The sequence below is a fragment of the Crotalus tigris genome, unplaced genomic scaffold, assembly GCF_016545835.1.
Source record: "Crotalus tigris isolate CLP2741 ecotype Arizona unplaced genomic scaffold, ASM1654583v1 scf7180000020347.5012614909:4044961, whole genome shotgun sequence".
Lineage (NCBI taxonomy): Eukaryota > Metazoa > Chordata > Lepidosauria > Squamata > Viperidae > Crotalus > Crotalus tigris.
This window is the reverse complement of record NW_024097978.1, coordinates 2,187,925-2,206,578: the sequence shown is the minus strand read 5'-3', so window position 1 is coordinate 2,206,578 and position 18,654 is coordinate 2,187,925. Positions and strand designations below refer to the sequence as shown.

Genomic DNA, 18,654 nt, shown 5'->3' with positions numbered 1-18,654 from the left:
ATCTTATTGCATTCTTTGACCAAGTGACAAAATTAGTGGATCAGAGGAATGCTGTGGACATAATTTACTTGGACTTCAGTAAGGCATTTGATAAAGTAGATCACAACCTACTACTTGACAAGATAGAAAAATGTGGGGTAGACAGAACCACCACCAGATGGATCCGTAGCTGGCTGACCGGCCGTACTCAGCGAGTGGTCCTCAATGGAACTGCATCTATATGGAGGGAAGTGTGTAGTGGGGTGCCCCAGGGCTCTGTTCTGGGCCCAGTACTCTTCAACATCTTCATCAACGATTTGGATGAAGGGATAGATGGGGAACTCATCAAATTTGCAGATGACACCAAGCTGGCAGGAATAGCCAACACTCCAGAAGACAGGCTTCAGATACAGAAGGATCTGGACAGACTTGAACACTGGGCACTAACTAACAAAATGAAATTCAATGGTGAAAAAAGCAAGGTTCTACATTTAGGCAAGAAAAACCAAATGCACAAGTACAGCATAGGTGGCACCATGCTCAATAGTAGTAACTGTGAGAGGGACCTCGGAGTCCTAGTAGACAATCACTTAAATATGAGCCAGCAGTGTGCGGCAGCTGCCAAAAAGGCCAACACAGTGCTAGGCTGCATTAACAGAGGGATAGAATCAAGATCACGTGAAGTATTAATACCACTCTTCAATGCCTTGGTAAGGCCACACTTGGAATACTGCATCCAGTTTTGGTCACCACGATGTAAAAAAGATGTTGAGACTCTAGAAAGAGTACAGAGAAGAGCAACAAAGATGATTAGGGACTGGAGGCTAAAACATATAAGGAACGGTTGCGAGAATTGGGTATGTCTAGTTTAACGAAGAGAAGGACAAGGGGGGACATGATAGCAGTATTCCAATATCTCAGGGGCTGCCATAAAGAAGAGGGAATTAAGCTATTTTCCAAAGCACCTGAAGGCAGGGCAAGAAGCAACGGGTGGAAACTAATCAAGGAGAGAAGCAACCTAGAACTAAGGAGAAACTTCCTGACAGTGAGAACAATTAATCAGTGGAACAGCTTGCCTCCAGAAGCAGTAAATGCTCCAACACTGGAAGTTTTTAAGAAGAGACTGGACAGCCATTTGTCCGAAATGGTGTAGGGTTTCCTGCCCGAGCAGGGGGTTGGACTAGATGACCTCCAAGGTCCCTTCCAATTTTACTACTATTATTATTATTATTTTAGGGCATTTCCAAACTGAAGACTCTTAAACCCTAAAAATCTTTGTTTTATGCTGTAAAATAATCAGAACTGCAAAATAGCCTTTAAAAGGGAGAAATGTAAGGTATTTCATTCAAGGAGAAAAGAATTAGGACATATGTATAAGATATAGCAGTCATTGCTTGAAAACACTACATATGAGAGGAACTTTGCTGTGGACATATTGACACAAGTCAATGGAGATTCTCAGCATCCAAGTCATAGTTGTCCCAAAGATGCTTTTTCACAAGGCAACTGGATTTTCTTGTTTTTCTTTGAAGACATTTTGCTTCTCATCCAAGAAGCTTCTTCAGCTCTGACTGGATGGTGGGGAATGGAAGGATTTATATTCCTTGAGGACAGCTATTCATTTGCATTCTTTTAGTGAGTCGTTAATGTTACCTGGAGGCTTATTTGTGTCTTCAGGGTCACCTGAATAGTGCAAATGAGTGTGGAGCCTTCTTGGAACTGTTGAAAGGACTGTGTTGTAGAGTGGAAATAGATGATGTTGGATGCCTGTCCCTCTGTTGAATTTCAATTTTGACATAGATGGCCTCTTTGCCTGTTCAATTTGAAAATAGATGGCCTCTTTGGCGATCTTAGATGGCCATAGATGGTTTGAAAGAGGGGTCAGAGAGGCCATCTATATCAAAATTGAAGAGCCCTTTCTCAACAAAGGGCAAGGGATATGATATCTATCTCCAATCTACAACACAGTCCTTTCAACAGTTCCAAAAAGGCTCCATACCCATTTCTATTATTCAGGTGGCTCTGATGACACAGATAAGCTTCCAGGTAGCACTAACAACTTGCTAAAAGAATGCAAGTGACCAGCTGTCTGCAAGGAGTATAAATCCTTCAATCACCCACCATCAGTCAGAGCTGGAGAAGCTTCTTGGATGAGAAACGAAATGTTTTCAAAGAAAAACAAGAAAGTCCAGTTGCCTCATGAAAAAGCATCTTTGGGATATTGAGACAACTGAGCATAAATCAGCAATGTAAGACAACTACTAGAACAGCTCAATCAATCAATCTTTTTTTATGATCACAGACCAGAGTTAAACATTAAAACATTAAAATAAAATAAAATAAAAAATAGAATAGAATAGAACAAGACTTAATAGTATATTATAGTTAGTAGTGAGATCATCGATAGATGGCCAAGTCTACCTAATTTTACAGACAGTAGAGCAGAATTTAGCTACATTCAAAGACACTATATCATACTGATCTGATAGCAATAGCTGTAAATAGAAGAGATCAGAATTTCCTGCATATTTTATACCAGATAAGGAGTTATAAAATGAGTCCATGAATCCTTATACAAATAATAGGAACAATATAATAGGACCTGAGCTGTGGTTTCAATGGATCCTTGTCCTAAGAGCTACAATGGGACTGTTTTGTATCAGCCCTCCAGAACTGCTGTGAGAAGAGCATTACAATGTGCTAGAATTAGTGCCATTCAAAATTTAGAAACAGTTATATAATATAGATGTCAGGCTGCCTCCAATCAATACATAGGAAGAAAAACCCATAGATTCAGAGAAAATGTACTTTTACTAAGAAAGAACTGAATGCACTTCCGTTGGCGTTTGCTGCGCCGATGGCGGCTTTTTCCTTAGCCACCCATCTCAGGATTGTGTAAGAGCCGGCAAACAGCGACAATCAGCTGTTTTGTGGCTCGGAATTTTCTTCCCGGGCAAAGGGAAGAAAGTGAGCTTCACTCCAGATAGAAGTTGAGCTCCTCTTGTCTCCCAGAGATTATTTTCTGGGAGACAAAGGGTGAGAGCTCCTTTGGAGTCTGGATTAACTCTGCATCCCAAGATGCCTTTGTTCTCCAAAGGAGAATGAAGCCAGATGCTGCTTCCATATCTGCTACATAAGAAGAACTGTAAGTAAATTTTAAAGCAGACGGAGCTGTTCAGGAAGAACAGAACAGGGTTGAATTTCAACTTTAACTCATGAAGAAATATTGTCTTCTTCAGCTACTATTTTTGTGATTGGAGTGAAAGGAAATGGCGGAGGAATTTTGTTTCTTTGTTTGAAGACTTTCACTTTTACTGGATAACAAAGTTTCAACAATTTAATAGACTTTGCTTATTTAAAGAGTTTCTTTTTTTTTTTTACTTTTTTGGGGAATTGTCTTTATTACCCCTTTATTTTATTCTACTATAAGAAGTGGCTTTTTTCTCTTTCTTCATCTCTTTTTTTTAAAAAAAATAATGGCTTCAAATTGCCCTGGAATTTCTTATTTGCCTAAAGCTGCAATTTCCTCTCCAGTAACACAGACTATACAACAAACTAAGCCTAAGACTCCACCACACTCCCCCTCACCTCCAGCATTCATACTTAAAGATATACAGACTGTGGTTCAGGATTCTTTGGAGAAAGCTATACAAAAGATCAGATTTGAGACAGTAGAGCTTCTGGAACAGAAAAATCAACAGATGAGGGAAGATATTCTGCTGGCTCTTCAGGGGCTTGCGGCCCATGTAGAAAGGCTGGATGACAGGGTGGATGAGGTGGAAGGAAGAGTGGAAAGAATTGAAAATAATGTGGATGTAGCACAGAATGAAATTATAATGTCACAATACAGAGATATGGAGTTTGCTTTGAGAATAAGAGGGCTGAAGGAGAATGTGAAAGAAGACTTGAAAGAAGAGATTGCAGCAGAATTAGCAGCCATTTTGGGATGTGGAATTGAAGAAATGCTGAGAGATATTGAAAAATTTTTTAGAGTTAATTCATGGATTGCAAAGCAGAGAAATCTACCAAGATATGTGGTTATCTATTTTTCTAGAAGATCACTTTGTAATGAAATTATACAGGCTTTTTACAAACAAAGATTTCAAATTGCAGCTCAAGACGTAATATTTTAAAGAAAATACCCTCAAAAATTCTGAGAAGAAGAAAGGGCTTTGCCTTTTTGGCTGAGGAGCTTAAGAAGCGTCAGATTCAATTTAGATGGGATGTACCTGTTGGCATAGTGGTGAGTTATCTTGGAACACATTATAGACTAAATATAATTTTAAAAGCAAGAGATTTTTACGTTTCTGTTTTGAAAGCAGGTGCACCACCATCTCCAAGATCTAGAAGAAATGAAGAACACTGGCTGCAGGAGCAAAGTCACCAACAGGAGAAGAGTTGTTGGTTGAATCAATGCAACAGTGTTTGGAGATAAGAGAAGATCCAATGGAACAGAGAATGACTCGTGCAGCTCATAAATGTAGAGAAAAACAACAACAAAAGTTTGATGCTGGAGTTACAACACAGGCAGTTACTTCTGACCCAGTGGGAGGAACAAGACCGAAGAAGTCGTCAACTGAGGATTTAGATGCAGTGTTCCAAAGGCTTCAAGCCATGAAGTATGGCAAAGTTCCTGACATGGAATGTTAATGGATTGAATTCACCACAGAAAAGAAAGAAAGTATTTTATTATTTGAAACAACATAAGAATGATGTCATATGTTTGCAAGAGACTCGTATTGCTTTAAAGCAGTGGTTCTCAACCTTTTTAATGCCGTGACCCCCAACCGGTCGTAAGTTGAGGACTACTCAACTGGTCGTAAGTCGAGGACTATTCAACTGGTGCAGCACCGTTTGCAGAATGGGACTTTTGGCGGGCTCAGCAGGGCAGAGACAGCCTGGACAATTCCTATTGGCTTTTGAAAGCTAATAGAATTAGACTCTATTCAAGAGAGTCTATTCTATTGGCTTTCAAAAGCCAATAGAATAAAAGGGAGTAGCACAGCTAAGGAAAAGGGGAAAAAATGGCGGACTGCATTGTTTGGCGACCCCTGTGAAATGGTCATTCGACCACAAATGGGGTCCCTACCCACAGGTTGAGAACCACTGCTTTAAAGGATGAAAAATATTTGATTAACTCCCGGCTGGGAGTACATTTTACAGCCTCTGCTCCGCAGAAAAAAGCAGGAATAGTTATTTATGTGAGGAAAGATTTACTACCAAAGTTAATTGATTTTGATCCACAAGGAAGATATGTTATTATTGATTTATTATTAAATGGCAAGCGAAGTCTTGTCATTGGACTATATGCTCCTAATCAGCAACAAAAATATTTTTATAAGATGATACATCAGAAAATAATTCAATTGGATTATAAATCAGTAATTATGATGGGAGTTTGGAATGGTGTTTTAGATTCCATTAAAGATAAGAAGGGTTCTTCTAAATCTCCTAATCATTCAAAACTATCTAAAGCCTTTTTTGATTTGAAAGATGATTTGGAATTTAGAGACATTTGGCGTGAATGGAATATGGAAGAAAGAGACTTTACCTTCTTTTCGGACAGGTATCAGTCGTACTCCAGAATTGACTTTTTCTTAATTACTAATGATCTCTTTTCTAGGGTGAAGAATGCCAAGATATTCCCAAGAATATTATCAGACCATAGTCCTGTATGGATGGAGTTATCTGTTGAAGATGGGAATAGAAGGACTTGGAGATTGAATGAAAATTTATTTAGACATGAAGGGAATTTACAGAGATGTACAGATTATTTAAAGGAATTTTTTCTTTTGAATATGCATAAGGGTACTTCGATGCCAATGGTATGGGATGCCAGTAAAGCATGTATCAAAGGGGTTTTGATTTATATGAATAATATGCATAGACATAAACAGATGCAGAAACGTAAAGAGTTGGAAATAGAGATTAAAGCTAAGGAAAAGGCTCTGACATTAAATCCATTGGATAAAAACTTAAAGGCTTCTATTAGTTTGCTTAAGGAGCAATTTAATATGTTGATAGCTGATCAGATTGCAATTAATTTGAGGTATATGCAACATAATACATTTTGCAATGCAAACAAATCTGGTAGGTGGTTGGCTTACCAGCTATGAAAGAAACAGAAATCAAGGATTATAGAAAAAATAAATTATAAAGGTAAAGAAGTTTACCAACAAAATTTGATTAAAAAGAGTTTTTTAGATTTTTACTCAAAGTTATACACTAGTGAAAATATACAAGTCTCAGACATAGAAAAGTATTTACAGGAATCACATTTTCCTAAACTTACTACTGATCAAAGAGATGAGATTAATGGTTTAATTACTTTGCATGAGGTTATTTGGGCTATTAAACAATTGAAAGTTGGTAAGGCTCCAGGTACAGATGGATTAACAGCAATTTATTATAAAATGTTATCTGAAGAAATGATAGAACCACTGAAGGAACTTTTTAATAATATTTTATTGGGAGCAGAGGTACCTCCATCATGGAGAAGGGCTTTTATATCATTGATTCCGAAGGAGGATCAAGATTTGACTCAGCTTAAAAATTGTAGGCCCATATCTCTTTTGAATACAGATTATAAATTTTTTTCAAAAATATTGGCAAATAGATTAATGCAAGTTTTGAAACAATTGGTTCATAGTGACCAATCTGGATTTATATCTGGAAGATATATGAAATATAATGTTAGACAAATTATTAACTTAATTGAGTATTTGGATAAGAACAATCAAATCCCTGTGGCGTTGATTTTTTTAGATGCTGAAAAAGCTTTTGATCAATTAGATTGGCAATTTTTATTTAAAGTAGTAGAGGAAATGAATGTTGGGGATAAATTTTTAGTTGCCCTTAAGGCAATATATCAACAACAATCTGCACAAATCATAGTTAATGGGGGTTTAACAGAAGCATTTAAAATCGAAAAGGGTACAAGACAGGGATGTCCTTTATCCCCATTGTTATTTGTTTTAACAATGGAGATTTTACTTATTAAAATTCGGGAGTCACCTAGAATAAAGGGAATAAAAATAAATAAGAATGATTATAGGTTGAGAGCTTTTGCCGATGACTTGGTTGTGACATTATCTCAACTGACAGACTCAGTTAGGGATTTAGTAAAAATTTTAATTCAGTATGGGAAGGTTTCTGGTTTTAAGGTAAATAATAATAAGACTAAAATATTATCGAAAAATATGTCTATGAAGGAAAAGGTTTTGAAATAGTGAGAAAGGTTAAATATTTAGGAGTATATATCACAGCTTCTAACGTTAAATTGTATAAAAATAATTATGAGACACTATGGGCAAAAGTGCAAAAGGACTTAAATGATTGGAAAAAATTACAATTCTCTTTGTTGGGGAGAATTTCAGCAGTTAAAATGAATATACTTCCAAAGTTTCTTTTCTTGTTTCAAATGATACCTATTTTGAAGAAAGATGTTAATTTGGAGGAATGGCAGAAAGGGATTAATAAGTTCATTTGGGCAGGGAAAAAGCCAAGAGTTAAATTCAAGATTATACAAGATATACGGGAAAGAGGAGGATTTAAAGCGCCTAATTTAAAATTGTATTATGATGCGGCGGCTTTAACCTTGATTAGTGATTGGCTCAACTTAACAAATAAAAATATTCTTTCTCTTGAGGGATGGGATTTATTATATGGATGGCACGCTTATTTAATTTATGATAAAAAAGTTGATCAGGTGTTTAAAACCCATATTTTGAGAAGTGCCTTGTTGCGTGTCTGGAAGAAATATTATTATAGGTTAAATTATAAAATTCCAATTTGGGGGATTCCTGGACATGTGATAGAGGGAGTATCCAGGGGAGTGAATTTGGATAAGGAATTACTTAGTTTGGTTGGGCAAGATTGGCAATTAAAGTCATTGATTGAGTTGAAGCAAGAAAATATTGTATACTCTTGGTTTCATTACAATCAATTGTTAGTGAGGTGGAGTTTAGATCGAAAGGTTGGTATCACCTTAGAGGATGTGAATTTGGTAAAACAGATTAAAGATCAAGGTCGAACTCATATAAAAAGAATTTATAATGTTTTAATAGAATTAGATTCTGAACAGAATTAAAGACTGTATGATCAAATGGGCGCAAAATATTCAAGAGCCGATTTTATTGGATACATGGGAGACAATTTGGGTTAAAAATGTAAAATTTACTCAGGCGCAAAATTTAAAAATTTAGAAATTTTTTTATAAAATGTTTTATAGATGGCATTTAGATCCCCAAAAGTTCTCGCATGTATCCGAATTTACAGCCCAAATGTTGGAGATGTGGAAATTTAGATGCAACTTATTTTCATATTTGGTGGACTTGTAGAGATATTAAAGCTTTTTGGATTAAGATTTGGTGGAATATTCAAAAGATTTTTAAGAAAAAGATAACGTTTACTCCGCAATTATTTTTGTTAGGTATTATTGTAGATTTGGATGTTAAAGAAACTAATTTGATGTTGAATCTTATAACTGCTGCAAGATTATTGGTGGGGCAATAGTGGAAGAAAAACGTATTGCCTACTATGGAAGAATGGATACTTAAAGTGTCTAATTTAGCAGAAATGGCGAAAATCTCCGCCTATTTGAAGATCTATAACAATTCAAGTAAGTGTTCCCCCCACTCTCAGGTAGTTCCACTACAAAGTCCATTGATATCTCTTTCCATGGACACACCCTGCAAAAGTCCCATTGGTTTCCCTGGTGGTCCCTTTGCTGCTGCATAAACTGGATGGCTGGCCACATAGCTTTAACTGTATTTTTTCAAAGAAGACCGCCAAAACTGTCATTTGATCAAATCCAGGGTTTTTACAAAACCAAAGTGTTCTGCAGGCTTAGAGTTATATGCCCTGTAAAATAGTGCTCCTCAAGCTCAAGGGTACATACAATTTAGCTCCAACCCAGACCAGTCCATCATGCACAATGAAGTCTTTCTTACGAGCAGTAAGCCACTCATCGAGTTTTAGCGCTCCTTTCAGCTTCTTACACAATTTATTTGAAATTTATTTATTTATTTATTTATGAGACTTATATACCGCTTTAAGTGCAAGCACTCTCTAAGCGGTGTACACCAGTAAGCAATGTATATATATATATTACATTGCTCCCAACAATCTGGGTCCTCATTTTACCTACCTCGGAAGGATGGAAGGCTGAGTCAACCTTGAGCCGGTGAGATTTGAACTGTTGACCTGCTGAACACAGTCAGCTAAAGTGGCCTGCAGTACTGCACTCTAACTGCTGCGCCACCTCGGCTCAGACTCCTTTCTCTCTGAGATCTAGTGGTCACTGGAGTGGCTAGCTGCTTAAAGGGAATGACTAGTTGAATCATTTTGGCTTCAGCACTATTGTATTGAGGCAATCTGGATAAAGCGTCTGCCATAAAATTCTTTGCAACTGGAATATAGCACAGGGTGAAATTGAACTGGTTAAAGCATTGAGCCTTGCGGACATGCTTAGGGGATAATTTATGGGGTGTTCTTCAGAGCCTCTATATTTTTATGATATTTATGATCAGTCCACATCTCAAACTGTGTTTTTGCTGTCTCTAGAAAATGCTGCCAAGTAAGCAAAGCTCACCATACCGCATATGCCTCCTTCTCCCATACTGCCCACCTCTCCTTAGTTTCAGTAAGTTTTTTTAGAGGTGTACCTGCAGAGTTGCAGCAGGTTCTGGGCATTCTCTTGTACTACTACAACCCCCATGGCTACATCGTTAGCATCTGCTAGTTTGGGTCAGGGTGCTTTAGCATGGGCTCTGCCACAAACAGCCACTTGAATTTTCCAAATGCTACTTCGCATTCCAAAATCTACTTAAGTGGATTACTTGGCTTCAGTTTGCCCTCACCCTTGCTTTTTAAGAGGTTGATAATTGGCAATGTGATCTGGACGAATGAGGGAATGAATTGTTGGTAGAAATCAGCAAAGCCTAAGAAACTCTGTAAATGCTTCTTGGTGCGGGGAGGGGCCCATTCTAACACTGCCCACACTTTTTCTGGGCACATCTCTACTCCTACATGGGATATACGGTAACCCAGGTAATCAATCTTATTTTGGTGAAATTCACATTTGGAAAACTTTGCATACAATTCGGCCACTTGGAGTCTCTTTAGGACCACCTGCACCAATTTCACATGTTCCTCCATAGTCTCAGTATATATTAACATATCATCCAAATACAGCAACACACGTAAGTAGTCATGCAACACCTCATTGATCAGTTGCATGAAAACAGCTGGACCCCCCTGCAACCCAAAGGGGAGTACTCAGAACTGAAAGCATCCCAGAGGGCAGTCAAACACAGTTTTCCATTCATTGCCCTCCTTGATTCGAACCTGATAATAAGCCTCCCACAAATCTAATTTAGTGAAGATTTTGCCTTTGTCTAAATGCACAAGCATGTCCCTCATCAGGGGCAGCAGATAAACATTTTATACACACACAGCATTAAGCCCTCTATAATCAACACATAAACAAAGATTTCAATCTTTTTTCTCCTGGAACAACATCGGGCCTGCCATTCATGGTCTAGCTGAATAAATCCATGTTTTAAATTTTTATCTATGAACACACAAAGCTCTTCTAGCTCTTGCAGAGTCATCAGATAGAATTTAGGTTTTGGGAGTTTAGCCTCAGGAAGAATTTCAATACCACAGTCAGTGGGGCAATGAACCAGGAGCACATCAGAGCCCTTCTCACTAAACACATCCTGCAAATCGCAGTATCCCTTGGGGATTCTTGGGTACTTGCCTTTTGGGTACTCCTGCAAGGCTGCACCTAACTCCCTCTTTTCTTTGCTTTTCTTGTCCTTGGGCATTGGAATTCCCCCCCCCTTTGTTGGCCTCCTTTTGCTGGATTTTTAAGAGACCTCCCCTTTAATTTATATAAAAGTTCCATTTCTGGAGCCAGGACAGTCTCCATCCCCAGCACCACTATAAAACTCAGAGTCTCCTTTTCTTTCCCATTCTCATTTCCACTGACTCCATTATAAAATGAGCTCCCCCCACAGCTACTGTCCCATCCAGTTGGCAAAAGGCTATTGGCAAGTTGGCCTCTCTGAGTCAAATTTTCCCCATCAGTACTCAGCAGTTCCATTCTCCCACCACCTGCACACTTCCCTTCCAAAATGCCCATTGCTCCCTCCTCCCCGTTTCCATGGCAACTGGCAGCAAGCTTGAAGGAAAGCGATGATGCCCAGGCTGACAATAGATATCTTGCCAGTTTATAAAGCAGGAGTTACTGCTCAAGAACATAATCTTGGGTAGAGCGGATAGAGCCTGATAAACTTAATGATCTTTAATATGTTGTTTAAACGTAATGAATCCATGTTCGTATCCCATCAGTAGGAACATCTCCTTGAACTACAATAGATAATTCATTTCTGCATTCATTGCATTAGAAGAAACATTGTAACAAGGACACATTATTTTTCTATAGTCAGCACTGTTGAAACCATACCTAAAGTACTTGCTTTAATGAGCTGTTTGATAGTGCCTACAACATGGGTCTCCTATCTTTAGATCTGATGATCAGATCTGACATTTTGAGATCATGTCACAAATGGCCTCAATATAGTTGACATGATTGTGGACATTCAGAAAGAACACTGCTTTCCAGACTCAAATGTTATAGCATGATGACTTTCCATTTAATGTTTCTAAATTAAGAAATGCTAATTGTTCTTTTAAAAAATGAAATAGATTATTATTTCTAATAGCAGGAAGGGTGGCCTATGTGAGCACCACATTGAGTACTCCTAATGTTAGAAGTTCTTCCTCTGAAAACTCTCAAAACTGGTATAGAATAGTTTTGGGAAATAGACAAAGAAAGAACTAAATTAATATAGAACTGGAAACAAAGATCTTCCAAAAATCTTCAAACAACTTAAATCTATGTGTTTACATTTACAGGTTAAAATACTCAACACCCGGAGAGTGTGATTCTGGAGTGAGGGTTCTTATAGAGTGCTTATATAGTGTGGAATGGAAATTGGGACTGCATTCATTTGAGTCATTGTTTTAGACCCTTTCACAATCCTTCTGGACTTATGATTTTTCTGGGTCTTTCTTTAGCTTGCTGCACAGGTCCTAGAGGAGAAAGGCATTGCTTTTGGATTATTGGATTCTAAGAAAGATGCAAAGCTTGCAAAAAAACTAGGTAAGTGTGATCCATTTTTCATTCTTCAAGGTAATGAGAAATTCCAGCACCATGTTTTTATGACCCAAACCAAGCCAGTATTTGCAGGATAGCTAGCATTGCACTTACTGTATTTTATGCATTTCTATTAACTTCCAGGCTTAAATGAAGCCAGTGTGATTGTGGCACAAACTTTTTCTTTATGTCACTGGCTGAATTCAATAAATAGAATCGAATAGAACTGGAACGGACCTTGGAGGTCTTCTAGTCCAGCCCCCTGCTCAAGCAGGAGGTCCTATACCAGGGCTTTTCAACTGGTGGTACGCATACCACTTGTGGTACTTTGCCACATAGCAGGTGGTACGCGATTGCTAGCCAAGTGTAGCAGGGGAGGGAAATGAGCCAAAGCGAGCCAAGCCCGAGGGAGAGGCAGCTGCAGGACTGTCTGGGCTTGGCAGAAGCCCCAGGAGCCAGCAGAGCTCCAGCTGATTGGAGCTGGAGATGAACTGAAGAAAAAGGGGGGAAGAGAGGAGAGCCTATAAAAGGAGGTGGTTTAGGTAGGGGAGGGGGAAAAAGACAAGAGAAAAGGTTTAATCCCTTTAAACAAATGTAATTAGTTTTACCCCCTTTAATTGAGTCTGTCTGTGGCTTTTAGAAAGTTTTCTTTGAAGGTAAACAGGCTTAATTTAAAGCTAAAGCTTTTCACAATTGCCGGAGCCTTTCAGTCTAGAATTGCAACATTGTGACATGTGACATGCCTGAGGCAGCTTAAAGAGGAAAAAAATGAGTTTGTGTTTCTTTATTTTCTTGCTTTGCACTTGAGTCCTGTGTTTTTAAGGATACAGGGAAGGGATTGGGGGGGGGTACATTCTTACTACACTGTGGAAGAGCTCAGAAGGGCAAACCAACTAGCTCAGGAGTCTACACTTAGCAACTTTAAGACCTGTGGACTTCAACTCCCAGAATTCCTCAACCAGCCATGAGGGCTGAGGAATTCTGGGAGTTGAAGTCCACAAGTCTTACAAGTGCCAAGTTTGAAGACCCCTGAACTAGCTAGTAGAATAAACATGGATAAATTCCTCATACATTTGTCAGTGCAAAGGGAAAGTGATTCAGCAAAGGAACAGCCACCGAAGAAATTAAAACTGGTACTTTTTTACTTTTTTTCTACAGTTTCTAATATTTTATTAGATTATAGAATAAAATACAAAAATACAAAAGGAAATAGTAGGACAGAGTAGGGAGGAAAAAGGGAGGAAAAAGTGAGGGGGGGGAAAGAACATACTTCCGCTGTTGTGGTAGATGGAAGCATTAACATTGAACTTCAACTTTTTACTTTTCCATAATATTATAAACTAGCCATTTCTATAATAACAAATGAATCTAATCAGTAAAACTCAAAATCTCCCCTTTTTTTTAGTCATCAAGTTTTGACACTTTACTAAGTACTGGTGGTACTCAAATATTGTCATGACCTAAAAGTGGTACAATCTGTGAAAAGGTTGAAAAGCCCTGTCCTATACCATCTCAGTCAGATGATTGTCCAGTCTCTTTTTAAAAACTTCCAGCGATGGCGGGCCCACAATTTCTGGGGGTAAACTTTTCCATTGGTTAATTGTCCTCACTGTCAGGAAGTTTCTCCTTAATTCCAGGTTGCTTCTCTCCATGATCAGCTTCCAACCATTGTTTCTTGTCCTTCCCTTTGGTGCTCTGGTGTACAACCTGTCCCCCTCTGCCTTGTGGCAGCCCCTCAGATACTGGAACACTGCTATCATGTCTCCCCTATTTCTTCTTTTCTTTAGACTAGCCAAACCCAAGTTCCGATGCCATTCTTCGTACATTTTGGTCTCCAGATCTTTGGTCTTCGTACATTTTGATCATCTTAGTTGCTCTTCTCTGAATTTTTTTCAATCTCTGAACATCTTTTTTGTAATATGGTGATATTGGCTGCAGTATTCAAGGTGTGGCCTTACTAGGGCTTTATAAAGTGATACTAATACTTTGCATGATCTTGATTCTATGCCTCTGTTTATACAACCCAAGATTGTATTAGCTTTTTTGGTTGCTGCTGCACACTGTTGGCTCATAGTTAAATGATTGTCCACCAGGATTCCAAGGTCCCTCTTACAGTTACTGCCTCCAAGCCAGGTCTCGCCCAATTTGTTCCTTTGGTTTTTCCTGCCTAAGTGTAGGACTTTGCTTTTCTCCACATTGAAACCCATTTTGTTGGATAGGGCTCATTGTTTGTTTGTTTTTTTTTAATTGAAAATTTTTCAAATTTTACAAGACAAATCCCCTCCCCAAACCCCCCCAGCCTCCCGTACCCTCCCCCAACTCCCCAAACCTCCCTAACCCTCCCCTGGACCTCCCAGAGTTGATTACGGGCTTATCCAAAATATTTCAAAAAAGAAAAAGAAAAAAAGAAAAAACTTAAAACACATGTAAAACTTAAAACACATATAAATCCTAAACAAATCATAATATTCTAAATTAAATAGATTATCTCTAAAAAATAATAATCATTAAACACATTATAATATACTCTGAACATCTTCTAATCATGCTTATAATATTATCCACCATTCTATATAAATTCCTCCCAAAACACAATTTTAAGCACTACTTTCTTTGAACATCTATAACTATAATATAAAATCTAATATAAATCATAAACAAATCTAAATACATTTAGTTAAACGAGTTATACTCCCTCCAAAACACAAATTTAAACATAAACACAAATTTAAACATTACTTAAAACTTTAAACATTAGAATCCCCTTATACACATTTAATCAAATTCCATCTTAAAAATAGTAATAATAATAATTAGAAAAAAAATAAAATAAACCCAGACACTAAACACATTATAGTATACTCCAAACCTTCTAATATCATGCTAATATTATTATCATTTTTATAAACTCCCCCAAAACACAAATTTAAACATTACTTAAAACTTAAAAAATCCCTTATACACATTTAAATCTTTATCAATAAGAAATTCCATCCACAATAAACACATTAAACATTTAAATCTTCACCAATAACAAATTCCATCCACAAAAAAAACACAATCCTTATCAGTCTCAATTGTCCATTTTCATTCTCCATCCATTATCATACTGATATTATTATTATCAATCTCGATTGTCCATTTTCATTCTCCATCCTTATCATTCTCTAATTTTGAATATTCGTCTTTAACCTTATCAAACTCAAGAGAAGTGCTTTGAGATCTGGCTTTAAAGATTGCTCCAAAATTTCTGGATCTCCCAACAACTCAGAAGCCAATACATGTGGGGATTCCTTAAACTCCTTATTCTGTTGGTCTTTTTCTTTACAATTATATGTTGCACGAATTGTCCTCTGCCCCTTCCTCTCAACTTGTTGAAACTCCTCAAGCTGAGATTTCCCATTTTTCATTTCAGACAACAATTCCATCCTTGAAGATTGCTCCAAAGGCTTTATAAGTCTTGCTTCTCCCACAGATTCAAAAACCACTAGATGTGAAACTTCCTTAATCTTCTTCTGTTGTTGCTTTCCTTTACAGTTATGTGCTACACAAGTTATCTTCTGCTCCTCAATCTGAACGTGTTGAGATCTCTCAGGCAAAGGTTCCCCAATTTTAGGGTCTTCAAACTGTAATTCTACATTCTTTTCTTCCAAGGTTTTAAACTTAATAGATGACAATGAACATACCCCCAAGACCGAAGTATAAAAATCTTTTGCTTGAGAAGCAGTATTAAGTCTATAAGATATCCCCAGGTAGTTCACCACCATTCCAATCGGAACATCCCATCTGAACGAAATTCGTCTCTTTTTAAGTTCATTTGCTAAAAAAGCAAACTCCTTTCTTCTTCTTAAAATTTTAGATGGGATCTCCTTTAAAATTATAACATCTTGTGAAGCAATTTGAAATCTCTTCTTATAAAAAGCTTGTATAATTTCATTGCGCAGGGATCTTTTCCCAAAGTAAATTACCACATCTCTTGGCAAATTCTTTTGCACTGCCACCACAGAATTAACTCTAAATAATTTTTCAATTTCACTAAGTATTTCCTCTTTTTCTTTATTCAAAATCACAGCAAAGTCCTTTGCAACCATCTCTTTCAGATCTCCTTGCAAGGACTCTCCCAAGCCTCTAATTCTTAAGGCATATTCCATTTGTCCATATTGAAGCATAAGAATCTCATTTTCCATTTCCTTTTCCATACTTTCAATTTTTCCCTCCATTAATTCCACTTTTTTAACTACTTCTTCCACACGGGAATTCAACTTTTCAATAACAGAAGCAACTCCTTTTAAAGCCAAAACTATATCTTGCCTCAAAATCTTGTTATTTTCCTCTAAAATCTTTTTCATTTCTGCCCTAATTTGAATTGTAACATTTCCCATCATGTCTTGCAAATCCTTCACAATTGCTGGTTGGACCACAGAAGAGGGTGAAACTATTGATTTAGGAACTGTAAAAGTCCCTGGACGCTTTGGAGCCATCTTAAAAAAAAAAAAAAACTTTACTCCTTCTTGAGAATTACAAAAATTCCTTCAAAAAAATCATAACTCCCTCAAAAGAAAATTTTTATAATGATAAAAAAAGGGAGTTAGAAAAGAAGAAAAAAGAAAAAAGGAATTAAAATATCCGTTCCAATCATTAAAAAAAAAAGGGGGGGGGGAAGAAAAAATTTTGTATTTTAAAAATACAAAAGACAAAGCAAAAAAGTCAAACAAAAACAATAATGTTTAAAAAGTTAAACAACAAAAATAATAATGCTTCTAAGATCCATCCAATCATTAAAAAGAAAAGAAAAGAGAAAGTAAAAGAAGCCGATCGCCATTCTAGCTTCCCAGAAAAAAAAACGCTAGAAAGTCTGCCGATCGCCATTTTACTTTCCCTTTCAGCACAAAGTAAAAAGTAAAAGGAGAGAATATAAATATGAAAATAAACCTTTAAACTTAAAATACATATAAAATCAAAGAAAGCAAAAAGTAAATCCTCTAATCAACTCTGTCCGCTTCTAAAAAAAACTCACCAGGTCCCTTTAAGCGCGGAGGTGATTGCAACGGCTTGTTTTGTCCCTAGGGACAAAAGCAGCTGGGAAGCGGAGACAGTCTGAACTCCGTGGGAGCACTCTGTCACCCCCCCAAAAAAGAAATTGGGGGTACATAAGAGGCTCTACCACTATTCAGACAACCCTCTTCCCCCCCCTTTGCCCAGGAGGGGGATTTTGAACCGCTGAACAGCTGATGTACGCTGTTCATAGCGATTCATTACACTTACCCAGGAGGACGGCTAAAAAGTAGCCGCCATCGCCGCGCAGATCGATGGATAGGGCTCATTGTTCAAGTGTGTCAAGATCTTTTTGGATCCTGAGTTTGTCTTTTGGGGTTTTTGGCTACTCCTGACAGTTTGATGTCATCTGCGAATTTGATGAGTTTCCCTTCAATTCCCTCATCTAAGTCATTTACGAAGATATTGAAGAGTACTAGCCCTAAGATGGATTCTTGTGGTAGCCCACTGCTTACTTCTCTCCATGTGGATGTAGTGCCATTGAGGACTACTCATTGAGGACGGTTTGTCAGCCAGTTACAGATCCATCTGGTGGTGATGTTGTTTATTCCACCTTTTTCTAGCTTACCAAGGAGTAAATTGTGGTCTACTTTGTCAAATGCCTTACTGAAATCTAGGTACACTACGTCCACTATATTTCGTTGATCTGCTAGTTTAGTTACTTTATCAAAGAATGAGATCAGATTGGTTTGGCATGATCTGTTTTTAACAAACCCATGCTGGCTGCTAGTTATGACTTGGTTTGCTTCTAGTTGTTTGCGGATCTGTTTTTTGATTATCTTTTCTAGGATCTTCCCAGGTATTGATGTTAAACTGATTGGTCTGTAGCTTCCTGGGTGCTTCCCCCCCCCTTTCTTGAAGATGGGGATCACATCAGCCCTTTTCCAATTCTTGGGTATTTCTCTGGTGCTCCAGGATTTGTGAAAGATGTGGTGCAATGGTTCTGAGATTACATCTGCGAGTTCTTTCAGAACTCTAGGATATAATCTGTCAGGTCCTGGTGATTTGTATTCATCAGGATTGGATGGGTGTTTTCTTACTATTTTCTTGCTTATTTTGATTTTTGTTTCTACTATGATCTTTGCAGTGTTTTTTTTGGGGGGGGGGTTGTTTGGCTATGGTTTCTTTTTGTGTGAAGACTGATGCAAAGTATGAGTTAAGCATCTCTGCTTTCTCCCTGTTGTCTGTTATTTCCTTACCATCTTCTCTCTTTACTGGGCCTACAGTTTCTTTGACTTTTTCTTGTTGTTAATATGTTGGAAGAAACTTTTTTTATTGTCCTTGATTTCCATTGTGAGTCTTTGTTCATACTAAGCCTTTGCTTTCCTGACTTCTTCTTTGCATGCTCTGGCTGTCTGCTGATAGTTGGCCGTGATTATGCACCCCTCTTTACATTTTTTGTGTTTGTCCTTTTTGTTTTTTAGTTTAGTGAGATCTTTGTGCAGCCTTGCTGGTTT

The 18,654-nt window shown here is 37.6% G+C and overlaps 1 protein-coding gene across 3 annotated transcripts in view; it reads left to right on the top strand.

Moving 5' to 3' along the window:
* Positions 1-18,654, top strand: part of LOC120318652 (calsequestrin-2) — a 75,641-nt gene that overhangs the window by 12,060 nt on the left and 44,927 nt on the right. For all 3 annotated transcript variants that reach the window (XM_039366556.1, XM_039366554.1, XM_039366555.1), the window contains one exon: positions 12,064-12,148. In XM_039366556.1, the coding sequence (XP_039222490.1) occupies positions 12,064-12,148 (85 nt within the window). The remainder of the gene's footprint in view (positions 1-12,063; positions 12,149-18,654) is intronic.